A 27,946-nucleotide genomic window follows, 5' to 3' on the forward strand; every position below is an offset into this window, starting at 1 on the left:
CAGTCAATGACAGTGCAAAAGTTACATCAGCTGACATATCGGGTGCAATGTAGGCCATCCAGTTTCAGAGTCAGACTGAGCCGGCGCACCTCTGGAGGTTGCATGGTGTTGAATAGCGCAGAAACAGCTGAGGATGGAGGCTGCACCTCGTAAAAGAAATGGACCAGCATTGTTACGATGTTTACAAGGTTAATCAATATATGATTCTTGAAATGCATTTTGTTGATAGACATTATTATACTAGCTCAAAACTTCCAGGAGATCGTGCTTTGCAAGATGTTTGCAGTTCTTTCTAAGTATCATTATTCCAGAATAGTAAAACTGTTGACCAAATATGTCAGAAAGACATACACCTGTGATAAGGATCAACATCAAAACAACTAGTTGATTCCTTCTACGACTCTGCAATTATAAACAGCGCGACAAATTCCCGCAGATGTATGGTTGTTTTCTGCTTGTTTTTTTTTTTTATTTTACATAACTTTTTAGCATCACCTTGTGTTTATTTTTACTTTTTGAAACATTTTATATGTTTAATCAATGTCAAGATGTTTCCCATTGTAGTAGGTTTTGCTGATTAGGAATTTTCGAATGCTGATGTTGTGAAATGAACAAGACAAAATCTACACTTGCATAAAATGTTTCTGAAGTGAGCATATTTTGGAATTTTTGTCAGAATTTCAGAATCCTCTGGTTTTATCCATTTGAATGCCTTAAAATGGTTTGCCCTTTGACCCCCATTTTTCTTTTTATAAATCTTTAACATGCATCATTATAAGCCATCTGTATAAGTATTATAAAATCGTTGTTATTTTTAACAGTTTTTGAGAACTTTAACTTGTCAATGATAAAACTATGAAAAGTCAAGAGAGAACATTTTTCACCCAAAATTTCAATGGCTTATATCTCGAAACAAGCACATTGACCTATATTATTTTTTGCTCTTTTGGTTCCTTTATCAGTCTCCTATAAATATATACTAGTGTTATGAAAAGCTTGTTATTTTGAAACTGAATAACGAACCTTCTTAAGAGGAAAAATTTATGACGAGAATTCTTTTAACATAAATATACGAATTTAGCAAAACAAACATTCTGATTTTAAATCAATGTTGTTTATATTAACAGTTGTTTGATAATTTACATTGCCAAACATTGTGTTGCCAATTTGAAAATATAAAACAGAAGAAGTGGTATGATTGTCAAAAAGAAAACTCTCCACCAGTGACCAAATGAGCAAATTCCATTGCGCATAGTCAGCTTTAAAAGGCAGCGAAATGACAATGTAAAACAATTCAAAAGAGAAAACTAACGGCCTAATTTATGTACAAAAAATGAACGAAAAACAAATATTGAAACACATAAACAAACGACAACCACTGAATCGCAGGCTCCAAAAAAAAGGTCTATAACTTTACCCGCCTGGGTCTTTGGGTCCAGGCAACCTTATGCAATTGCCTATCGAATGTACATAGTGTGGACAAAAGCTTTGCCGTATGGACGTTGCTATGAATTCAATAAGGGGGATGGTAGGGTCACCCGAACCCAACTTTGGACCTAAAAAAAAAGTTCCGTTACTTTACCCACCTGGGTCTTTGGGTCCAGGCAACCTTAGGCAATTGCCTATCGAGTGTACCTAGTGTGGACAAAAGCTTTGCCGTATGGAGTTTGCTATGAATTCAATAAGGGGGATGGTAGGGTCACCCGACCAAAACTTTGGATCTAAAAAAAAATCCGGTACTTTACCCAACTTGGTCTTTGGGTCCAGGCAACCTAAGGCAATTGCCTATCGAGTGTACCAAGTGTGGACAAAGTCTTTGCCGTAGGGACTTTGCTATGAATTCAATAAGGGGGATGGTAGGGTCACCCGACCCCAACTTTGGACCTGAAAAAAAAAGTTTCGTAACTTTCCCCATCTGGGTCTTTGGGTCCAGGCAACCTTAGGCAATTGCCCATCGAGTGTACCTAATATGGACAAAAGTTTTGATGTAGGGACTTTGCTATGAATTAAATAAGGGGGATGGTAGTGTCACCCGACCCTAACTTTGGACCTAAAAAAAAAATCCGTAACTTCACCCATCTGGGGCTTTGGGTCCAGGCAACCTTAGGCAATTGTCTATCGAGTGTACCTAGTGTGGACAAAAGCTTTGCCGTAGGGATTTTGCTATGAATTAAATAAAGGGGATAGTAGGGTCAGCCGATCCCAACTTTGGACCTAAAAAAAGGTTCCGTAACTTTACCCACCTGGGTCTTTGGGTCCAGGCAACCTTAGGCAATTGCCTATCGAGTGTACATAGTGTGGACAAAAGCTTTGCCGTAGGGATTTTGCTATGATTAAATAAGGGGGATAGTAGGGTCACCCGACCCCAACTTTGGACATAAAAAAAAGTTCCGTAACTTTACCCACCTGGGTCTTTGGGTCCAGGCAACCTTAGGCAATTGCCTATCGAGTCTTCCTAGTGTGGACAGTAGATGTGCCGTAGGGACTTTGCTATGAATTAAATAAGGGGATGGTAGGGTCACCCGACCCCAACCTTGGACCTGAAAAAAAAGTTCCGTAACTTTACCCACCTGGGTCTTTGGGTCCAGGCAACCTTAGGCAATTGCCTATCGAGTGTGCCTAGTGTGGACAAAAGCTTTGCTGTAGGGACTTTGCTATGAATTAAATAAGGGGGTTGGTAGGGTCACCCGACCCCAACTTTGGACCTAAAAAAAAGGTTCCGTAACTTTACCCACCTGGGTCTTTGGGTCCCGACAACCTTAGGCAGTTGCCTATCGAGTGTACCTAGTGTGGACAAAAGCTTTGCCGTAGGGACTTTGCTATGAATTAAATAATGGGGATGGTAGGGTCATCCGACCCTAACTTTGGACCTCAAAAAAAGTGTTCCGTAACTTTACCCATCTGGGTCTTTGGACCCAGTCAACCTTAGGCAATTGCCTATTGAGTGTACCTAGTGTGGACAAAAGATTTGCCGTAGGGACTTTGCTATAAATTAAATAAGGGGGGTGGTAGGGTCATCCGACCCCAACTTTGGACTTCCAAAAAAAAGTTCCATAACTTTACCCACCTGAGTCTTTGGGTCCAGGCAACTTTATGCAATTGCCTATCGAGTGTACCTAGTGTGGACAAAAGCTTTGCCGTAGGGAATTTGCTATGAATTAGATAAGGGGGATGGTAGGGTCACCCGACCCCAACTTTGGACCTCAAATAAAAATCCGGTACTTTACTCACCTGGGTCTTTGGGTTCCAGGCAACCTTAGGTAATTGCCTATCGAGTGTACCTAGTGTGGACAAAAGCTTTGCCGTAGGGACTTTGCTATAAATTAAATAAGGAGGATGGTAGGGTCACCCGACCCCAACTTTGGACCTAAAAAAAAACAGTTCCGTAACTTTACCCACCTGGGTCTTTGGGTCCAGGCAACCTTATGCAATTGCATATCGAATGTACCTAGTGTAAACAAAAGCTTTGCCGTATGGACTTTGCTATGAATTCAAAAAGGGGGATGGTAGGGTCACCCGACTCCAACTTTGGACCTAAAAAAAATAAGTTCCGTAACTTTACCCACCTGGGCCGTATGGACTTTGCTTTGAATTCAAAAGGGGGATGGTAGGGTCACCCGACCCCAACTTTGGACCTAAAAACAAATCCGGTACTTTACCCACCTTGGTCTTTTGGTCCAGGCAACCTTAGACAATTGCCTATCGAGTGTACCTACTGTGGACAAAAGCTTTGTCGTTGGGACTTTGCTATGAATTAAATAAGGGGGATGGTAGGGTCACCCGACCCAAACTTTGGACCTAAAAAAAAAGTTTCGTAACTTTACCCACATGGGCCGTATGGACTTTGCTTTGAATTCAAAAGGGGGATGGTAGGGTCACCCGACCCCAACTTTGAACCTAAAAACAAATCCGGTACTTTACCCACCATGGTCTTTGGGTCCAGGCAACCTTAGGCAATTGCCTATCGAGTGTACTTAGTGTGGACAAAATCTTTGCCGTAGGGACTTTGCTATGAATTCAATAAGGGGGATGGTAGGGTCACCCGACCCCAACTTTGGACCTAAAAAAAAAGTTCCGTAACTTTACCCACCTGGGTCTTGGGTCCAGGCAACCTTAGGCAATTGCCTATCGAGTGTACCTAGTGTGGACAAAAAATTTGACGTAGGGACCTTTCTATGAATTAGATAAGGGGGATGGTAGGGTCACCCGACCCCAACTTTGGACCTCAAAACAAAAGTTCCGTAACTTTACCCACTTTGGTCTTTGGGTCATGGCAACCTTAGGCAATCGCCTATCGAGTGTACCTAGTGGAAAGAAGGAAGGAGTTGGTTGGATCGAGATTTCACATAATCTTGAGAGTCAATATATGTGTCGTTCAGATTAACAAAAATCTTTACCTTGATACCTTTCCTGTTCTTTTTGTATGTCACTCTTACACTAACTAATCTTCTTACCGAAATATAATAAATAAGTTACCAGTATTACGACATGTTTTTGAATAATTATAAAAACGATCTTGACAAAAGAAGAAACCTGCGTGTAACATAGTTGTAAGCTTTTATTACTACAGAAAATCTTACAAAAAGAAAAATACTTGACGTTCCGAATTCTGCCTGTTTTTTTTTTTTCTTTTCTTTTCAAACACATATATAAGCTAAAAGGTTAAATTGTATCGTTACACTAGTTAAGTGTGAACTATAATTGTTATTCATTGTTCAAACATAAAGACAACAAACCCATCTCTAATCAGAGAACACTAAAAAGAGAAAGGATAAGCTAAAAATGTTTTAAATACAAGAATAACTAATTAATTTTGTTTGTGTTAAAATGGTATTGCATTTCGTCTTTTCCTACTGGAAATAATAGTCATTAGATTTCAAAGTACGTTTGGTATTATTTCAAGTCTTCGGTTTTTAGGCATGAGATTCATGTTGGTGCGTTTTCTTATTGTTCGCTGGCTTATTGTTCGCTAGCTTGAGTCTGGTGCACATTGTACTCCTGAAGCAATGAATAATTTACATTAATTGTTCACGGAGATTTAAGGATTTCATTTTCATTTGAACCTAACATTCTTAAAAATTGAGAATGGAAATGAGGAACGTGCCAAAGTTACAATAACCCGACAAAATAGCAGAAAACAACCGAAGGCCACCAATGGATCTTCAACGCAGCGATCAAATTCCGCACCTGAAGGCGGGATTCAGCTGACCTGTAAACAAAATGTATGCTAGTTCACACTCGAGCTCCAAAACATATAAATGAAATAAAATTAAAAACAAACAAGACTAACAAAGGCCAGAGGCTCCTGGCTTGGGACAGGCGCAAAAATGCTGGGGGATTTAACATCTTTGGTCGGGTTGTTGTCTCTTTGACATAAAAAGGTGTGAATGCATTTTCTGAAACTACTTAATCTAATCTAAAACGAGTAAATATTGAGACCACTACAGGTATATAAAAAGGAAGATGTGGTATGAATGCCAATGTGAAAAGTTTGAACTCTCTACAAGAGAACAAATGACACCGAAATTAAATACTATATGTCATCGTACGGCCTTCAACAATAAGCAAAGTCAATACCGCATAGTCAGCTATGAAAGGCCCTGAAATGAAAAATTTAAAACAATTCAAACGAAAAAACTACCGGTCTAATTTATTTACCAACAAAATGAATGAAAAACAAGTATGAAACACATCTTCAAACGACAACTACCACTGAATTACAGGCTGCTGACTTGGGACAGGCACATACATACAGAATATTGCGGGGTTAAACATGTTAACGGGATCCCCATCCCCTTAATCTGTGACAGTGGTGTATAACATAACAACATAAGAACGAACTATACAAATCAGTTGAAAAAGGCATAACATCTTCTTTTTTATATCATCAGATCTAGATGAATACAAATAGAAATACATCTAACAAAAACACAGAGTGGCCGCGGCCGGATAGTTGTATATCCTAACAACAAAAGGCACTAAATACAGATCTGAGAGTACTTGCAGTTACTCACAGCTAGTTCAAAGCCACTAATAACTAGTAAAAAAAATCATGCATCCTAGACTAAATTCTTACCAAGATTTCTGTATTATGTTGATTGAAACCCACTGGAAAGAAATGCACCACTATTAGTCTGTGTAACAGGTTGTCATTACTGCGTGAACAATATTGATTTCTCTGTCGTGTATTTTTTTATTATTACTTCATTTGAATTTCAAAAGTGTAAGAAATAATTGATTTCTTGTCCGAAAGTACTGTGTGTTGCACTTTTTTTTAAAACATCCTGAATATTTATAAGTACATGGATGTCTTAAAAACATATTCAAACATTTTGATGAATTGCATCTATTTCAAACGTGTCAGAAACTAGTCAGAACACATGCACATATATAGACTAAGCTGACAATTATTCAAGTAAAGCAGTGGATATATACAAATAGATATAGGAAGATGTGGTATGAGTGCCAATGAGACAACTCTCAATCCAAATAACAATTTATAAAAGTAAATCATTATAGGTCAAGGCCGTACACGGAGCCTTGGCTCACACCGAATAACAAGCTATAAAGGGTCCCAAACTTACTAGTGTAAAGCCATTCAAACGGGAAAACCAACGGTCTAATCTATATAAAAAAAGAGAAACACGTATAAATCACATAAACAAACGACAACTAATGTACATCAGATTCCTGACTTAGGAGAGGTGCAAACATTTGCAACGGGATTAAACGTTTTAATGGTTCTAAACCTCCTTTTTTCTGAAACAATAGACGTATAACATCACAACATAGAAAAACACACGATAACATATCAATTGGAAGGCTGAACTCAATAAAAAAAAACATAAATTAACACACTACGAACTAATTAATTTGATCTGCGATAGCTGAATGCAAATACATAGTTAATAAAATTATTAGGGATAAATACAGGAATGTTAAAGAAAATTTTACAGTATAATGCAGTTATTGCTGTAAAACTATGGTATTTATAAACATGCATGGGTTACACACCGCGCTGAAGTACGTCCATTATTCATAGTTCATTATTCATTATTCAATAATGAATAATGAAATAGTTCACTATTCACTATTCAATATTAAAAAATGAATAATGAATAATGAAATGGTTTATGTTTCATTATTCAAATTGAAGCGGTGAATAGTGAAAAAAAAATTAAAAAAAAATGACCGTGACACTATAGCTACATTTGTATATTTTGATTCGAAATGACCATAAGACGGTTTACGGAGGACCTAAATGCCACAATATGCATAAAAATGAGGAAATATAAAAAAGAAGATGTGGTATGATTGCCAATGAGACAAATATCCAGAAAGACCACAATGACACAGACATTAACAACTATAGCTCACCGTACAGCCTTCAACAATGAGCAAAGCCCATACCGCATAGTCAGCTATTAAAGGTTCCACAACGAATATTAGAAGACCTAAATGCCAAAAAAACGCGTGAATAGTGAACTATTTCATTATTCATTATTGAATTTTGAATAATGAACTATGAATAATGGACGTACTTCAGCGCGGTGGGTTACACGAGAAGAACCCTCCGGATCCACTTCGTTTCATTCATTCGGGCTACTTGGGTAAAATTGTGTACGTTACTGTTTGACATCAATTTCACACGCATCAATTATGGTCAATGAATTGTTCCCAAATTAAGTTATGAAGGAGGGGGAGGGGGGTGTCAGTAAGTAAAAAAACCTAAGTGAATTAAGTTTTGTATCCTATTTAAGTCGGTATTGTCTTGAAGTTTAAAAACAACACTTTTAGAAATTTTGGATCTCAATGCTCTTCAACTTTGCACTTTATTTGGCTTTTTTTTTTTTTTTTGGATTCGAGCGTCACTGATGCGTCTTTTGTAGACTTAAAGCGCGTCTGGCGTCTATATAAAATTTAGTCCTGGTATCTATGATGAGTTTATTGACAACGTGCATATATCTTTAATTAAACATTACAAGTCGAGTAAACACTTCAAACCCTTCAAAAAATTAAAGAAATGTTTTAACCAATTATCTGAAATATTCATTTTTACATCGTGATAACCTTGAGGGCATTCTGATGTTTTGCTTTAGCCTAGATTTTCATTACGTAACTTTTTTTTTGGTTTGTAACCGATCTACATAGATATAGGAAGGGATCAATACGTGGACATTAACAAGTGCAAAATAACATTCCTTATTGTTTGTTATAACTGTTCCGGACCATGTGAGTACTTGAGCCATACGCGTATGGTCATATACTCATATGATCCGACTATACGTGTATGGGACGACCTTAAGCTGGGGTCACACATATACGATTTGTACTGCCGTCCTTGACAGGACCATTCCCGATTAAAATTTGTCAAAAGTCTGATCAAGATCCTGTGAATCGTGGATGGAAATTCGATTTGTATCTTTCGCCAGGTAAAATTCGACCGAGTCTGTCACGACTGCGTCCCGATTCTACCGAATGTAATCCGACAGAGATCAGATAGTGACAAGACAGTGAACCGACGCTGACGGAAGTTATCCGTTCGAAAACTGTCGGCATAATCGGGATGATCAGGTACTGTCGGAACGTAATCCTATCACGGTCCGCTCTATCGCATTGCAAACGGCTTTGTCTGGTCTCAGTCGTATTGTATTCTGTTATTGTCGGGACTTCTCCAGATCATTCCCGTTCCACAGGACACCGTCCCGAATACACAGAACATTGTTAGGAATTCGATCCGATACAGCAGAATCTGTCACGATTGTAATCCGACTAGACAAAATCGGCTGAGTTTCCCCGAATGTTACGGGACGCACCTAACTGTCGGGGTGCTTTGCCGAACTATTCGGACCCTTCCCGACCAGTAGGAATCTATTACGAACTTAAACGACTGCGTTCAGACAATAATAGGACTTTCCAGATAATTGAGGATACTAATCCGACTTTTTCACTTTTCGTGTCGTATCGCTGTCTGATCTCAACCGGGAGCAATAATCGGCAATGTGTGAACCCCGCATTACGCGTATGGTCGGGGTAATTAACACTCTGTTACAGTTTACTTTTAATACTTCTAAACTCTTCATATGGTATGACCGTTCATTAAAAAGACGCTATCATATAGGTAATTTTATTATAATATTATAATAAAAAGATAAGATAAATAAAAATAAGAAGTTTCACACAGTCAATTTTTCTTCATTGTCAAATTTATAGTTAACACATTTTATACCGAGGGTCATTACCAATGGTCATTACCAATTTGTTATTACGAGTGAATGGCAATATGTCGACTAAAAAAATCCAAAAAATTCTTAATGAACGCACTGGAAAGTAACATAGTTTATTTAAGTTGTCTTGTGAATATGGTGTATTGCAGTCATTTTACGATATTTGAGATCTAGAGCTTCTTAAAAACACCGTAGACATCAGAATGGCAAAAGACCTCGGTATCACTGTACGCAGCTGCAAAAAAGGTGTAAATGAAAAGGATCGTGCACAAATTTCTTGTAAATGCAAAAAAGCTATGATACCGTTTGGAAGTGAATCTCACAACAAGACTACATACAAGAATGTAACTAGCGATTAAAACTAACTATGGCATCAATGCTTAATTTTTATGTTATGAGTGTAGTTTTTGGATTATAAAATTAATAAATTGTCATGTAGCCATCACTGTTTTTTAGATAATTTTTTGTATTATTGAAACGTTTATTATGTAATTTGAAAAAAAATATACCTTTATGGTTCAAATACTCATATGGTCCGGTCCGTTAATAACCAAACGAGTATTATACTTATATGGTCCGACCATATGAATATACGCATATGGCCATGACCAATCATAAATTTAGAAAAATCGATTTTTTTAACAGAAGAGTGTCTACCATGCATGCACTTGCACTGCACTATTATTAGAATAGTAAAAAAGAATGGTATACCAAGGATGAATATTATATATAAATGCAACTGTTATATCAATATAATATATAACAACAAACCAGTGTATAATGATCTGTATCACTATAACATAATAGTTATTTACGGTGAGGTTGAATTTCATGTCATTTATTCATTATCCACGCAAGAACTTTCCTCAGAAAAAAAAATTAACCTCAGTTTCAGGTATAGAGATGTGATTTTTTTTCTGTGACAAGTGCTTTTGACCATCCACAAGAACTTGCGGTCATCCGAAGCTCAGTTCTTCAGTACTTTGACTTATAAGTGTTGTATCTTATTAAACTATAAGAATAATAATATATTTCTTAGTTATTTATATGTAACAATGCGCGCAATAGATCAAAATATATTTTCCGAGGTTTGAAGATCAGCTCATTGTTCTCTTGCCCGAAGCCAACGGCTGATCTTTATACCAAAGGGAAATAAATTCTGATCTATTGCACTGTTACAAATTCAAAAACTGTTTTATTACCTAATACATACTGAGTCTGTTCTAACAAATTCTTAGTTATAAAACACATGAAAGTAACAACTGTATCAATTATAAAAGAGGGACGAAAGATACCAAAGGGACAGTCAAACTCATAAATCTATAACAAACTGACAACGCCATGACTAAAAATGAAAAGAACAAACAAACAACAGCACACACGACACAACATATAATGTGTAAGGAGCATACATGTACAACCAATACTTTAGAAATTCAATAAAACGGACATGAAATCATTAAAGTCAACATATTAAATATTCTTCAAAATTTGACGGCTATACTTATAACGTTTAAAAGACCCAATTTGATTGGACAACATGAATACCTTTCAACTAATCAGATTTCAGAAAAAGAGGTCATAACAGATCAGTGCAAAAGACTGTTCACAGGTGCAATAGAACATAATTTCCAGTGCAATAGACCATGGATCCGGGTCGGGTTGGTGTCTCTTTGGCACATTCCCCATTTCCATTCTCAATTTTATAATCTGTTCTTCATTACCTTTAAAAAAAACATAAAATCAATAATCCTAGACGATATGAACAAACTTGCATATATTTTTGAGTATTTTTCTTTCTAAATATAAACATTGTACAAAAATGATGGCCATTAGAGTAAAAATCGATTTCTGGTTTATTTGAATATAATTTAATTTAGATTGGACCTGGTTATTTGAGGCAATTATCTGAAAAAACAGGATATATTAAAAACAGATATATTGGTTTTAATTTGAGACAAATTCAAGATATAATGGACTATGCGGATACATATTCGATTGAAGGGGCCATAATTTTTGTAGATTTTATGTTAATCACTTTGAAACATTTTGGATTTAATGAATCTTTTATAAACTGGATGAAAACATTATACACTGGGTTACAAACATGTTTTATCAATAATGGATGGATTTCAGAAATACTTCATAACTCAAGAGGAATAAGGCAGGGATCTCCCTTATCACTCTTCTTTTCGACTTATCCGTGGAAATCATGGCTTTAAGACTTCGAAAAACAGAGATATCAAAGGGTTCGTAGTTAAACTAGATAATAAAAATCAAAGCATTAGAATTTAACAAATAGCTGATGATACTTCTTTATTTCTCAGTAATTAGAAAGAAATCAAAGCTGATATGAATGAAATAAAAAAAAATGGATCATTTCTGGGTTAACTCTGAATAAAAGTAAAACAAAGGGTATATGGATAGGAAAACTGAAAAATAGTAAAGATAAAATAGCTTGGATTATATGGACAAATAAACCAGTCAAAGCATTAGGAATATATTTTGGTCATTAGAGAAGAATAAGAAAAAAATAAACTGGGACAATAAAATTGAGAAAATGAATATATTTCATTTATGGGGAAAACGTTATTTAACTTTAATCGGGAATATTCTTATTATAAAAACATTAATTAGACCACTTTTTACATTTTTGGCAAGTGCCTGTACAGTTCCGGAAAAAATCAGAAAAAAGAAGTAGAAAGTAAATGTTATAAATACATCTGGGATTGCAAACTAGATAAGGTTAAAAGAAATACCATGATAAAGTCAAACGGAGAAAGGGGAAGGGAAGGGGGGGGGTACAAATGATCGACATAAAAAGTTATTTTATATCTCTAAAATCATCTTTGGTAAGTAAACGTATTGGTAATGATATTTCAAACTGGAATTGATTCCATTAAAATATCTCAGCGTGGTTGGTATTAATTGGTTGATTTTTAAGATGTATTTTAAAAAGAATATATTAAACATTTCCCTGAATTTTATAGAGATGTATTTAAATGTAGGGTAATATCAGGCGGTGGACAAACAAAAAAAACCTACCAACTTCACAGAAGTAAGAACACAGGTAATTTGGGGGAACAAACTGATTAATTTTGAAAATAAAACTATTATCTTTTAAAATTGGATTAAGAGGAACTTGATATTTGTCAATGATATTATAGATGACACTGGTAATATATCTCAACATTTTACTCTGGAAACATTAGACACAGAAATAAATGTTTTTTTAAAAAGTCACACCAAAAGAATGGCTTCAGATGTCACAGTCTGAAAGTTCTATAAAAAGTATTGTAAATTTTTCTAGACAGAAACTAATCTGGAGAGGAATTGCATTGAGGCTTCCAGCTTTTAAACAAATATATCATATAAGTCAATTTGTAAAGATAAAACTGAACCATCAATTAGTGTTAGCGAATGGATCATGTGGATCCATATTTTACAAATTAATGAGAACCAGAAACAGACGAATGACGCCACGGTCTATGTAATGTATACATGTAACGAAGAAGAAGATTAAAACCACCCTTTTTTTTTTATTTCTTGTCGATTTTTTAGAAAAAAATTGGAAAAATATTTATGAGTTATTGATAAAATCAAATTTAAATTTTAGAGTATCGTTAAAGCAGTTAGTCTTTGGATATAAAATTTCTGACGAAAATTATGTTGGTCTGAATTATTTCCTAACAATTTTAGTTTTTTCTATATACAAATCGTTTTATGTCCATGTATCTAATAAGAAATTGACAAATGTAAATGTTTATCAAATTTTTGATCAAGAATACATGAAAAGGTATAACGAAAACAGAACAATGAAATTCAATCCATTACTGAAGTCACTAAAAAGAATTTAAGACGATTGAATGTTGTTAAAAAGAATAATTTGTCGAGATTAATCAAGAAACTTATCATGATTTCGAGAATTTTTCAGAGAATGCTACATGTGGAGCAGGATCTGCTTACCCTTTCGCAGCACCTGAGATCACCCCTAGTTTTTGGTGGGGTTCGTGTTGCTTATTATATAGTTTTCTATGTTGTGTCTGTTTGTTTGTTTGTCTTTTTCATTTTTAGACATGGTGTTGTCAGTTTATTGTCGATTTATAAGTTTGACTGTTCCTCTGGTATCTTTCGTCCCTCTTTTATAATACTGTCAAGACATATGCCAAGACAATTCAAGAACTTAATTAGACAAATGCATACTATGTTAAGATTTTTTTTTTAAATATTTAAGACAAAGAAAGAATGACGAGTTAAAACTCATGCAAATTCGGAAAAAATTGGGTCTTTTCAGACTTTTTGACTTTTGTAGTGTGTATCTTATCATAAGCAACATTGCATTAAACAACGCGCTCAATGTTGATACATTTAAGTATTTGACCTTTTTACTGTATGTAGCCGATGCAACTTAAGTGATATTCACAATGAAACTCACCAAACGATGCTCAAATAACCTGCAGTTTACAATTACATTTGTATTGTGATGCATTATTAGTAAACTTTTGAAGAACTAGAAATATTATGTTGTGTGTATGTTCCAGACCGTATGAGTATTTGGACCGTACGCGTACGGTCGGACTGATTTTAAGAAGTAGATCAAGTTCATTAGATACGAATGTATATTGCAGGTCAACATAACTGAAATCTCGAATTAATATAAAATCTTAAATAATTATTGGAATAAAAACATAATATTTTAATAATTATTAAAAAAAGTCGCGTTAATTTTATCCGTTAATCTCATGTATTTAGCATGTCAGAAATACATGTGCACGAAATTGAATATTGCTCACTAAATTGAAGTTATTAGATTATTTAGAAGTAAACAAAATGTGGGAAGAAAAGTTTTTAGAATATTTAGGAACTTTACTAGAAAAACCGTCAAACCAGCTGTTTACTTGTGAGAAAACTGAGAGAATTAGAAGTGTTTTGATAAATGGGAAAAGTGATTCAGCGAGATTCCGACAATATGTTAAGGAGAAGCAATTCGCATTGATCAATTGTCCTGAATTTGGAATGGAAAACGAACTCTGCATTCCCGCAAATGAGGTGAGGTTTAACAATAATCTTTATTTAGTATTCCTTACATATAATCTTATCAACTTCTTGTGTTTTCTCCTATCATTCTAATATCAACTTTCGTTCAGTGGTGAAATGGTTACTTAGCGTGCTGAAATGAATCCGACCTATCAACCATCCATTATCACCAATAACCATCATAATCATCATCATTACCAGCATCATCCGCCTCCACATCATTATCATCATCATCACCATCCAATTTGGCACCGATATATATCGTTTAAACTTGTTTTAATCAAAAGGTGGGAACACACTACTATTCTTTTTTTTTTTTGTTTTTTTTTTTTAAACTTGATCTCTTTTGATATGAGTATCATAATACTTTTTTTTATATAATTTAAGATTTTCTTGTGTTTCCCTTTTGAAATTGAGTTTTTTTTCTGTAGGAATCTAGAAGAATGGGAATTCTCGCCATTTGGAAAAAAGTTGTTACAGTTGATAAGATATTTGAAGTACTTAAGTCTGTACACGAGGTAGCTAGGGCTCATACAAGGTACCATAAATTGTACAAGGACGTTGAACAAACGTATTATGGAAAAGCTTGCATGGAATTCATCAAAGGATGTGTTCAGTGTGCATGTAAAAAGCCACAAAGAAACGTTGCTCCACTGACGCCTATCACATCGAAATATTGTATGCACAGGGGACAGTTAGACTTAGTTGACAAGCGTGCTGACCTAGACGGGCAATACTGTTGGATCGGTCACTACATTGACCATTATACAAAATTTAATTTCTTCTGGCCTCAGATGAATAAGTTTCCAGATGAAGTAGCACACAATTTATCAGTGCATGTGTTTTCTGTTGTTGGTCTTCCGTCTATTCTACAGCATGATAACGGGAGACAGTTTTGCAACGCAGTAATAAGAGAAACTTTAAAACTTTGGCCCGGTGACGGAGATGTTAAGATAATAACAGGAAGACCTAGGCATCCAAGAACACAGGGTTTAGTGGAACAGGTTCATGACTCACTTCATAAACTGTTGGCATCAAAACGAGCAGACAAACATGGCTCAGGATGGCTTGAGTTTTTGTATGAGATACAGTGTTCACTGAACACACAGTGTCATTTTATACCCATGGAAAAAAAGTATTGCAACACCTTGATTTTTTAAAACTTGAAAAATCAGCCTCTTTTTTTGGATGAAAAATAATAAAATATATGTATAATATTATTGAAACATAGTTTATGATAACATTGACATTGAAACAAACAAAAAATGTTTGAAAAAAAAAAATGATTTATATAACCACAATTTTAATAACAAAATGAAGTGTTTTTTGTACAAAAAAATGCATTTTACAACTTTTACTGTAGTCGAACTTTACAATGTCAGACATTTCAAAATTAATGTTCCGATGACTGTTCACATCATGGTTGTTCGTTATACGCCAAAGAATTAGTACATTGTGCGCAGCCTCCATTCAAACAGATAACCGCATCTTAGCGTCTTCTGATTCCTGCCATAAATCGACTAATTTGTTGCTGAGGTAGCAGCAACCATTTTGTGATGAAGGGCATTGTTTATTTCATGATGTGTTTGAACTGGGGTGTCCTTTCGCGCATTTTCCGCCCAATAGTGTCCCAAATATGCTCGATATGGTTCAAATCCGGGCTACGATCGGGCCAAGGAAGATCAACCGAATTCCATTTGAACATTGGATCTTCCTCCACGATGCTTATTTCCAACTTTGGCGAGCTCTGCACTACGTGTGATACGGAAAACTGTGTGTCTGTTCGTTCGCAAAAGTCTCCGAAATGGTCTTGTCGCACGATAACCAGTAGCGATGAGTCGATCTCGAACAGTTCTTGTTAAAAGGCTCCTATATGGCCACAACTCTCTTTTTAGGATTGTCTTGTATGCAATGGGTTTTCTTCTGACCAACCTTCATTATGCTTGATTTTCCCTAGCAAATGGTATAGGGGGTCTTCATTATCTTGGAAGGTCTTTAACAACATTTAGTGCCTGATTTTTATTCTCAAAACGACTTGTAGTGGAATGGTGATGACCAACAATACGGGCAGTTATTACAGCGACATCCCTGCTTCTCTTATGCTGATAATCTGCCATCTTGCTGCAGTTAAGAGTTGCCAAGGACCCATTACAAGGTGTCAACCACATAACTTTAAAAACTTGGTTATTTAAAGTGTTGAAAACAATGAGGATGAAAACATCTGTTTTGCTGTTTACGGGTACAGTAGCTGCATGTGCAGATACAAACTTATCGAGTCGATATCTATTGATTAAACTCATGTGATACTTAAATAATGTTTAACTAGTTCTATTTTACCAAATTATATCACAAAAAAATAAACAGTGTTTTTTTAATTTCAATTTCAATTTGGTGTTGCAATACTTTTTTCCATGTGTATAGTATTAAAATGACGCCTTTTGAAGCTGTATTTGGTCAAAAAGCTAATGATGGTATTTGCGTAGGTTCGCAAGAGACTGATGGGTTCATTGACGAAGAGAATATTGAGTACATGGTTGAAGCAGAAGGAGACGTTATGACTGACGGACTGACGGAAAACGAGACTGACTCACAGACAGAATTAAAACGAGACTGACTCACAGACGGAAAACAAGACTGACTCACAGACGGAAAACAAGACTGACTCACAGACGGAAAACGAGACTGACTCACAGACTGAAGCTGAGACCGACTCACAGACAGATGCTGATACCGACTCACAGCCGGATGCTGAGACCGACTTACAGACAGAAACTGTTCAACCTGCCCGAAAACGACGACGAACTGAAACGTCAGAAATATCTACAGAGAAATACGATGGTACAGACTACAGACCAACACAGGACGAACGCATGGCAGTTGATGATTTTATGATTCTGAATGACATTATAACTGACCCTCCAGAGGAAAACAACTGTACCATAGCAACGGACGATGGACAAATTACTACTCACGACAGAATACAAAAGATACTTGACAAAAATTATAAAAAATCTGTCGAAAATACAATGAGAAAAAATAATAGAAAAGTGTCAAAAACTAATGCAAAAATTGAAAAAGGTAGCTTTGTCACCGTGCGAATACCAGTTGTTGATAGGGCATCGGGAGATCTTCCCAGATTATTATGTAGGGTTGATGATATCATCGGTAAAGATGCAAGTTTGTACAAGTTATCATGTGAATTTGGTATATTGAACTCATGTTATGATATGGGTGATATTGAACTTTTGACAAGGAAAATTGAAACTGAACATTGGAGTACAAACGGAATTTCTTTGCATGCGGCTGCAAAACAAGAGTTTTTCTCTTGCAAGTAAGAGATGCAAATGTAAAGGAACATGCATGAACAAGACATGCAAATGTAAGAAATCAGACGTTCCTTGTGGCAGCAAGTGTCACCCGGGCCGAGAGTGCCAAAACAGGATTTCGATAGACAATTAATTTCAGAACTATTCAATTCAATTTAATGTTCACTTATTCACTTTATTTATCTAATTGTAATAAATTAATGTTAATTGGTAAAACTCAATAAAAGTTTTTTGATAAATGTTTGTCTAAAATAAACCCATACGGTCCAAATACCGGTATGGTCCAGCTCGTACTAGACCGTATGAGTATACTCGCGTGTATATTATACGCGTACGGTCCAAATACTCGTATGGTCTGGAACATGTACATTTGTACATTGTATGTGCATGTGTACATGTATAACGTCTGTCAATCGCATAAGCAACAAGTGACTAAATCAAAATACGTAATGATCGTGTTTCTAGATCTAACGCTCGTACAAATACATTTTATATTTTCCGAGAATGTACATAATATATATAGTATATTTATCCACACTTGACAAAGAAATACAGACACTTCTTTTTTACATGTATGTACTTCTTCTAAAAACTCCATTTAAGACTGCGAAACTCCTCATGGTTTCCCGACGCCTAGTACACTGTGAACACTATGCCCCTCAGGACCCCAAAAGACAACTTTTTAAATTCTCTTTCAGTCTTTTGTCTCCCAACTTGTTGATTTACATTATTTCCAACTCAGAACACCAAAAAAAAAAATGGTTTCAGGATCTAGTTTTTTTCAGTCTCTTTCTACCGTTTAAATAATAATTACTATATAATAGTCAGTCGTTTGCTTGTACATTTCGAGAGTCTGACTACATCAAGCCCAAACTATCAACTTGCATAAATAGACGCAAGTGGATACTGAGGGCTGGGTTTAATCAAACTGTAACGGGAACTGTTTTTTTAAATTTTATTTCTGTCGAATCAAGTGCTCATGTCTTTCTCAGCCTTCGTTAACTTTATCAAGCCTCATTCCGATGTTGCTGTCTGTCCTGTGTAGACCTAGTTTATACGATAACAAAGCAAGCACTGTTACAATGTTTCCGAAACTATATCAGATTTACTCTGTACAGACAAATACATTTAAGAGACTGTTTACACTTGGAACACAGAAGACTTGCTCGGCAAGATAACCAGGTTGAGGTGGTACCCAACACTTTAACTAAAATTAATTTGGCTCGTTTAATTTTCTTAAAATTTTGACAAAGTATTTACTTTGACCCTTTTACGAAAATATAAAAGTTTCAAAAAATTTGAACAAACCGTTTTATCAGAAAAATTACACTGGTTGTATAGCAGTTTGACAAACACTTGTTTTGATCATTGAGAAGCATAATATTCCCCTAACAACACAGTGTAATTAAAACGTTTAGCTGATTTTACAGAGTTATCTCCCTGTAGTGTTAGGTACCACCTTAAACCACCTTTTCTTTACGTTTCATACCAACAAACTATTTTCTGTATGAGTTTCAACGTCTGCTTGTATTGTGCTTTTTCTGCTCATTCTATGAGTATTCTCATCCAGATAAATTTCCTTTTTCCATTTCCCCCGAGTGGTGTTTTGACGACCATTTTAAAACGAATAAATAGTTGTCCAATTCCCTGTTTTTATCACACATCATCCTAAGTTTCTAGAAATTTGATTTCTACTTTCAAAACAAAATTTTATGGGGATACGGCGTGCATCATATATAAGTATTTATTGCAAAAATAACCAAGAATAAAAATAAAGTTATAAAACTCAGTCTGTTGTGCATTAAAACATATATAGATAAATTGTGCAGATGCATATCAAAGAAACAGAATACTTAAAAAGTATAGTAATACATTTTTAAAGGTGACGAATGAAAAGAAGAATTGCCAGAGAACGATAAAGCAATATTATGTCAAATAACCGTTGTGTATTCAATTTGCATAAAAACTCCCAGCACTCTGCATCTAGGGAAAGTTACCGCTAAAAATGTCACATAGTAGTTACCAAAACTAAAAAGATTTTTATTAAATAAAATTACTTTGTGATTGCAGAACCTGCATACATGTGAACGTTATTCGATAACGTCAGGAACGATAACTCTTGGCGTAACGTCATTCGGTATCGTGTTACACTCATTTATTTTTAATTTGTAGTAACATCCCCCTTCTTAATATTTCATGCATTTAATATCAAGAAATAAATTGGGAAAGAGTATTAAATAAAACATGCAAGTTATACACTGTTTACAATAAGGACTATATTCGTAAGACAACGAAAACCAAAGGACGATAACTGTGTCCTTGCACCAGACGCTATATTTAAATATGCGTCTGCGTAATCGAGACTAAATATAAACGGGTCCGTGTGTTGACTTGTGTAATATTATTTCTTTGTCTTGTATTATATGATCATACCTACTTCCAACTGAATCGGGCAATAAGTCTCTTAAATACTTTTGAGTTTTATTATTCAAAATTATGTGATAATGAATGAGTCTATGATTGCGTCGTCTTTCAGATATTTTTCCCATCTAGTTTCAACATATAAATTGTTTATACTGGTAAGTTTTGAGACTTGGATGGAGATTTGTCAAATAGGCACTCATACCACAACTTCTTATATCTAATTAAAGAGTACAGAAATGAAAGAAAAAAAAATCAAAACCCTAAAAAAGAATCAAACATGTATCATATTGTTTAAAATTTAAAAACTATGTACCTAAACTTTTCATGAATGAGGAAGAATCAATGAACATGATGAACTACAGTTTGATATCAAAGTAAACACACGTGATAACCACTTGATAACAACCTCATGCTGGGTCTGGTGTATACGGTGTCTTCCTCCTATTCCCACTTTTTAAAAATACTATTCCTTCTATTCCCACTTGCAAATAACAATAGATGTTTTGATAAATAATTTGTTTTTATAACAATCAGGGTTAATTAGAATTTCACCTAAGATTTACCTGTATTTTTTGTTAAAGCATAACATATTTGGTACACTGTTTAGGCATAATACCTTGTTAATTTGTAATATGTTTCTTTTTTCATCAAATAAATACTTAAAAATTGAGAAAAATTTTGATAAATAGTCTAGATGTGAGTTAGATTTATTTTAAAATTTTTGAATTTGTACTTAAAAATAAAGAAAAAATATGATAAATAGATTGGAGTCAGATTTATTTTTAAATTTTTGAATTTGTAACTTTAAAAGATTGTCTGCTTTTCTAATAAATCATGATATAAATAATATTATAACCAAGTATAATCTTATATATATATATATCTTTATTCTCACAAACCAAATTACAGAAAGGTATAGAGATAATTACACATATTTCAATACAATTACATGAATAAATAATGTACGAAAGTAGATAGAAGCATTCACATTTGTTCACCCAGAAAAGTTCAATTTGTTATTGATCTCCTTAATAAGTTTACAAAATTCGTTCAGTTCTGTACATTTTTGGGAATTCAATAAGTCATAAAACTTCAATGTGTTTGTTCTATTTCTATTTTAAAATGCAATACATTGTTTTTACTTTTTTCTACAATTATCGAAAGCTGAACAATTTAAAATGTAATGGTATTCATCAACAATGGCATCTGAATTACACAATACACATTTTCTGTTTCTCTTTTTATTTTTTGCCATCTTCCAGTTTATATTGGAGATTTCATGTTCAAAGTTCAAAATCTAAGAAATAAGGATATCTGCCGGTCATCCAAAATAAATATTTCTCAAACTCCAAAGTAACTTTAAATAAACGATAATTTAATGCTTTTGGTGATTCCTGTTGGCTTAAGATGTGAAATAAAAGTATACTTTAAAATATAATTACTTGGACCAATAATCATAGATATAAAATAATGGGTGAAAACTTAACTTTACTTCACTTTTTATTTTGTTTAAAAAAAAACCAGAGTTCATACAGATACAAAAATAACTTATTACCTGTTCTAATAAATAAAACACTGGTCAATTAACAGTTGATTAAAAAATGTTTGTACAGTATAATCCTTTGTTTGCACAAGTTTTCCTTCTATTCCCACATGAAATTTTACCTTTTCTTACCAGATTTATAAAAAGTGGGAATAGAGGGAATGAACCCTGGGTCTCAGGTGTATATTTATCGTAATAACACTCTTACCGCATGTCTTTTTTATCTAATATTTACAACCTTTTTTCAATGTATATTAAAACATTCTTACTTTATTTAAACAATACATCAAACGGTTATTTTTTCGTTGAAACAATAAAATTCTCTTATTGGTCCTTTAAATAAATGAAGGAAGCGATTTTCACTTTCTACTCTAAAAAATTGATAAATGTATTGCTGTCATAAATAAAACTGTACGTTATTCTTATCAGGGTATGACTTATAAAGTTTTTTTTTTTTTTTTTATTGATATTCATTTTTTCGTTGAAACAATAAAACGCCCTCTTATTGGTTCTTTGAATGATATAAGGAAGCGATTCCTACTTTCTATTCTAAAAACTTGGGAAATATATTGCTGTGATGAAAAGCTTTCTTTTTATTTCTACATGATATTTATTTTAAAAAAATGATGTATATTTAAGCATTCTTAAGTGATGAAAAAAAACAGCAACCTTTAAAAAAAGCAACCATTTGTACTTCAAAACCTGATCAATTTATTGTTGTACATAATAAAATAAAAACCTGTCAGTTTTTCTTTATAAATAATTATTTATATTTAAAAGTGTGTTTTCAATGTTTATATATTTAAACATTCTTGCGTAATTTAAAAACACACCAATCGGTTATATATTGTTTGATCAGAAAAAAAACAAAGTTCTCTTTTAGGTCCTTCAAATAAATGAAGGAAGCGATCTTTACTTTCTACTCTAAACATTTGAAAAATGTATTGCACATTGCAGTCATATATAAAAACTGTCTTTTAATCTTTATCAGGGAATAATGTATTTATAAAGTGCTATTTATTATCAATTATATCTTTATAAGCTTATGTAATTTAAAAACATACTACCATTCGGTTTTTTCTTTTTTTTCGTCGAAACAATATAACGACCTCTTATTGGTTCTTTGAATAATAAAAGGAAGCATTTTCTACTTTTTAATCTACAAACATGAGAAATATATTGATGTCATAAACAAAAACCTGTCAGATATTCTTTATACAACAGATTATAAAGTTTCTTTTGATAAAAACTTGAGCATTCTCACGTAATTTTAAAACACATCAATCGTTAAAAAAAGCAACAATTTCTACTTCAAAAATTACGGAGCCCCGCTAGGGACATGCAAAGAAAAAAAATATATTGTGCGCACCACTTAATTATATTGTGTGCACAAAATAATATATTGTGCGCACGAATTAATATATTGCGCGTACAATTTAAATATATTGTCCGCACAATTTAAATATATTGTGCGCACAACTTAAACATATTGTGCGCACAATATGATATGGTGTGCGCCCAAAATTAGGAAAACAGTTTTCACTTGACCATGAACTCATTTTATTGACCATTCAACAAGGTTAAATGTTTGTGGTTTAGACGAAATCTCAGATACCAAATGCAATAGTTCTTCTATATTTGGTTGTATGAAACGATTTAAATGTCTAAATGTCAACTTGACAGGTGTCATCTGACCTTGACCTTATTTTTAGGGTTAAGTGGTATGGCAAAGTATTTTTTTGTGTTTTGGTGTATTTGTCGGATACTATAAGCATTTAGCTAGATATATTTGATGTACGGAATGTCTGTATGGTGTAATTGTCTATCTTGCAGCAATATTAATCTGACCTTGATTTATTATTCATGGATCGTGTTATTTGATTCTTGTTTGGTCTGTTTTTTTCAGATACTATAAGGAATAAGTGAACTTTATTTGTTTTATGGAATGATTGTAATGTATATATATATATATCTGTTTGACCTTGACTTTATTTATTTATATTAAATATCTCAGAATTGGTCTATTTTTTATATACGATAATAAAGGTATAATAGTTCAAGGGGCGATATCTTTTTGCGCCAAAAAGTAACTCATTTGCGCCACAACTTAATTGCGCCAATACTTCTTTTGCGCCACCTAATTTTCAAAACTCGATGTATCATTTGCGCCAATAAAATAATCATCTAATTGCGCTAATTTTATTTATTTTTATTTGAAATGATTCAGGACCGTTATTGGTTCTTCTGGTATTTGAAGGAATCTCTGCCCATACTGCAGGAGGAAACAACACATTATCCTTTACATGTATGTTGATAACACGTAATCAGCGATTTTTTTCTACATTGTACACATACATTTTAATCATTTTTCTGTAACAACCTTCTGATTTTGACGGCAACAAGGGAATATAATGTCCATTCTTAAAGCCATGTATATTTTAAAGTTGTTTAAAGTATTTTGGACAACATTTATAAAGGTACCATCACAAAAAAAATCTTTTGACACAGAAATTTTAAATTAGCCTCTCATCCTAATAACATTATCCCGCTTTACACCACCAAAATCATCCAATATTCTGTGAAATTCTGCTTGATTTTTAGGTTGAGTTTTCTTGAATTTTATGAGTGTTCAGATACATCTTAAGTGGAAAGTTTAGCTATAGTACAGTACATGTATGATATAATAGGTAAAACATGTACAGTTATGATATAGGTAAAAAAATATTTACAGGTAAATGTGGCGCAATTTCATTTCATTTATTGGCGCAATTCAAACCATCAAAATAAAAGAGAGTGGCGCAATTAATACCTTTTCAAAACTGCAATTGGCGCAAATTGATTCTGCCCAGTTCAAGTTATAGTTATTGACCAAGCAAGTCGGTATATTGGATTTAATCTGCACAGCTTGGGTGACCCTGATTAACCCGAACGACGTATTTGACCAAGCAAGTCGGTATATTGGATTTAATCTGCACAGCTTGGGTGACCCTGATTAACCCGAACGACGTATTTGACCAAGCAAGTCGGTATATTGGATTTAATCTGCACAGCTTGGGTGATTCTGATTAACCCGAACGACGTAGGAGTTTTTTTTACATTATTTACGATTTAATTGTAAATTTTTTCTATCGTTTCTGTTAAATTTATTCGTAATTTTTTATTCTTGCAATCAGTGACGATTAATACTTTGACATATTGTACTTTCAAATCGGTGTTGTGGAGTAAAGATAAATTGCTTTTCTTTCCTTAATGATATGCTTAGAGAAAGATGAAACGACGAAGAGTTTAGTACATAAATTTAAAATGTTTAATAAACAGAAACAACGATTCGCTATCCAATCTGTAATCCCCTTCCCGACCCCAAATTTAAGTTCGATACCTAAATAGTCCCTTTATAGGAATAAATATGCCTAAAATCGTATTGAAATTCATTCAGTCTAAAACTTAATTCAAATCAGATTTCATTTATTTGAATATTCTTAAGTACATGATTTCTTTTTTGGCAGAAACCACAAAAAATCGTTATTGTCGGTTCTGACTTTGAAACACTGATTTAAGGTTTACACTGTGTACACAAATTAAAATAAAATATTCCATGTCCAAGTTTAGATAATAAAAAAGGAAGGAGAAACCTTTCTTTTTTCATCAGGGGTTTGCCAAGAAGTCTAAGTAGTTCTTCTACAGTAATCATTAGACAGTCATCACTAGGGTGTCAGGGAAAACTCCGCCCGTGCTGGGGTTTTCGACTACAATATTAATTTATTAGGACTGTCAGTTTTCCTGTCAAATGTGTGTGGTTTTCTCCCTCTACTAATAAAAACTTGGCGCTACGAAATAGCCGAAATGTGGCGCTTAAAATCGACGTTAAAATATCAACAATCAATCCATCATTTTTTTTTCTTATTGAAACTACGATGTTTGTACAAAGTGTTTAATTTATCAACTTTTTTGTAACTTCAAGTCAGATGGCGGATTCGTTTGTTTGTTTGTTTGTTTGTTGTTTTTTCGGGTTGGGGGGGGGGGGGAGGGGGGTGGCGGTCGAATAGGCTGTTCATCCTTGAATTGGAGAACGAAACGTTTTAAGTCTTGCTACAATCGTTGATATTTTTTAATTTTATAGAATACATGTCACACCCCTTTCAGAATCCAGGAAACGCCCCTAAAGGTAAAAATAGATTTGAACTGTGCAGTATATTTGAGGTACTTAATGCACACCTTAGCTGTGCATTATTCAGATTATATAGCACAGCAAGAACAAAGAGATTTTACCCATGTCATGTGTTAACTGTATTTATATACATGTATACAGATACATTTGGTTCTTCAATACAGCAAGAAAATCTCGCACCCAAAGGCGCGCTTCAGCTGGCCCATAAACAAAAATATGTACTGGTTCAGCGATAATGCACTTCATACTAAACTTCTTAAGTGTTTCACGTTTCTCGTTTTTTATATAGATTAGGCCGTTGGTTTTCCGGTTTGAATGGTTTTACACTAGTAATTTTGGGGACTCATTATAGCTTGATGTTTGTTGTGAGCCTAAGCTACGTTTTGAAGACCGTACCTTGACCTATAATGGTTTACTTTATAAATTGTGACTTGGGTGGAGAGTTGTCTCATTGGCACTCATACCACATCTTCCTTTATCTATCCAAAATATATAAAAGAAACTAAAATTAAAATTCATAGAAGACCAACACAAAGGCCAGAGGCTCCTGACCTTGGACGGACACAAAAAATGCAGCGGAGTTAAACATGTTTTGTGAGATCTCAACCCTCATTTTGTACCTCTAGCCAATGCAGATAAAAAAAACCCAGCAAAACCGACAGTAAAACTCAGTTTAAAAGAAGCCCGTGTCCGATGTCAGAATAGGTAACAAATGAAACTTTAAAAAATGACAATGATACATAAATTAACAAAGGACTACTTGCATTTACTGACATGCCAGCTCCACACCTCAATTAAACTGATTGAAAGATTATGACTGTCTTAATTATTTGAATATCAAGCAAAATCCCTCCCGTTAATAGGGGTTGCGTATCATACCATCATAAAATATATGAGAAGAATATAACCCGTATTTGTATGAGCTATGGTGTATATGTATTATGTTGTCTCATTGGTAATCGGGCCACAAGTTTTTGAATAAATGATGCCCCAAAACGGACCATATTTGGAAAAATTGTTTCATAATTGTTTCGTTTGTTTTCAAAATATACCACTGAGGAATACTTTTTCATTGACTATTCCTAAATTGCTTCGTAACATTTCAGTTTCATAATGAATACGAACAATATTCTGTAAAATTGTATAATGAAATCGATCAAAAATGGATACTATCAGTTACCTCTTGCCCTCTAATCTTTTAATTAGAATGAATCTATAACTTGGCCTGAAACATTTGTACACAACTGTTAAAAAAATTCTAACTGAACTAAGTCTTGTTTTTCAGTAGTAGTCGTTTATTGGTGTGGTTCATATATGTTTATCGTTTTGTTACAGTCATTTTGGGCCTTTTATAGTTTGCTGTTAGGTGTGAGCCAACGATCCGTAATGATGACCGTACTATAACACATAATTGTTAACTTTTAATAAATTATGATTTGGGTGGAGAGCTGTCTCATTGGCACTCATATTGCATCTTTTGATTTATATATGTACTCAGTTTTATCTCTATTTGATCACAACTGCATGGTGAATTTCTTAGACTGAATGAACACACCGTCACATTTTAATAACGAACAGTATATTTTGGGTCAAAACCGTACTTAATCATTAACAAACATAGTCATCTTTAGTGATAAAAAAAACTTGTGTACGTGTATTCAGTTTTCAGTGGATTTGACTTAGTCTACACTTTTACAATGATATATTTAGAGAAACCAAATTATTCATTTAAGTTGATGACACTAAAACTTCATCATAAACTATAACCAAATCATTTACCATAAACAGAGACGGACACGGATGAACGGACGTAAAGACTTATAAATATAATGGTCATCATCTATCGTCGACGGTGCATAACAAAATCAAAAATCGTGAATTGAGGAAAATGTCAGTCTTGTGTCAATCTAAACAAAATCAAAAATCGTGAATTGCGGAACATGTCAGTCTTGTGTCAATCTTGAGATTTTCAGAAATGAAGTATAATGCAAAAGTGCAAATAGTAGTTGTATATTTGTTACAAGAAAGTCTACATAGGTTCGATAGTGTCCTCGCTCTATTACCAAGTCTGTTTCAACCCGTTCCAATAAAATCTGATATAAAGTGGAGGCTTCCGACGAATCTGTTGGTAAAGCAAGTTTCAGACGAAATAAACGTAATATATTCAGTATATACAAATGCACTGATGAATTTTTGCTAGAGTATTTCCTTGTTATCTAGC

The 27,946-nt window shown here is 34.0% G+C and overlaps 2 protein-coding genes across 3 annotated transcripts in view; one reads left to right on the top strand and one right to left on the bottom strand.

The window, feature by feature from the left end:
* The window catches only part of LOC139488536 (uncharacterized GMC-type oxidoreductase Mb1310-like), a 39,100-nt gene extending 32,911 nt beyond the window's left edge, over window positions 1-6,189 (bottom strand). Inside the window, exon 1 of one of the 2 annotated variants that reach the window (XM_071274240.1) lies at window positions 6,077-6,189. The gene's annotated coding sequence lies outside the window, so the exon portion shown is untranslated. The remainder of the gene's footprint in view (window positions 1-6,076) is intronic. The other variant, XM_071274242.1, reaches the window with a different exon arrangement.
* Window positions 6,190-14,854: 8,665 nt separating this feature from the next.
* On the top strand, window positions 14,855-15,424 carry LOC139490025 (SCAN domain-containing protein 3-like). The gene has a single exon (XM_071276877.1). It carries the CDS (start codon window positions 14,855-14,857, stop codon window positions 15,422-15,424), a length of 570 nt encoding a protein of 189 aa, XP_071132978.1.
* The last annotated feature ends 12,522 nt before the right edge of the window (window positions 15,425-27,946 follow it).

Source organism: Mytilus edulis, chromosome 9 (genome assembly GCF_963676685.1).
Source record: "Mytilus edulis chromosome 9, xbMytEdul2.2, whole genome shotgun sequence".
In the NCBI taxonomy this organism is placed as follows: domain Eukaryota; kingdom Metazoa; phylum Mollusca; class Bivalvia; order Mytilida; family Mytilidae; genus Mytilus; species Mytilus edulis.

What these genes read in the sequence shown, in the direction of transcription:
- LOC139490025 (XM_071276877.1), top strand. Translation starts at nt 14,855, where the DNA reads ATGGAATTCATCAAAGGATGTGTTCAGTGTGCATGTAAAAAGCCACAA.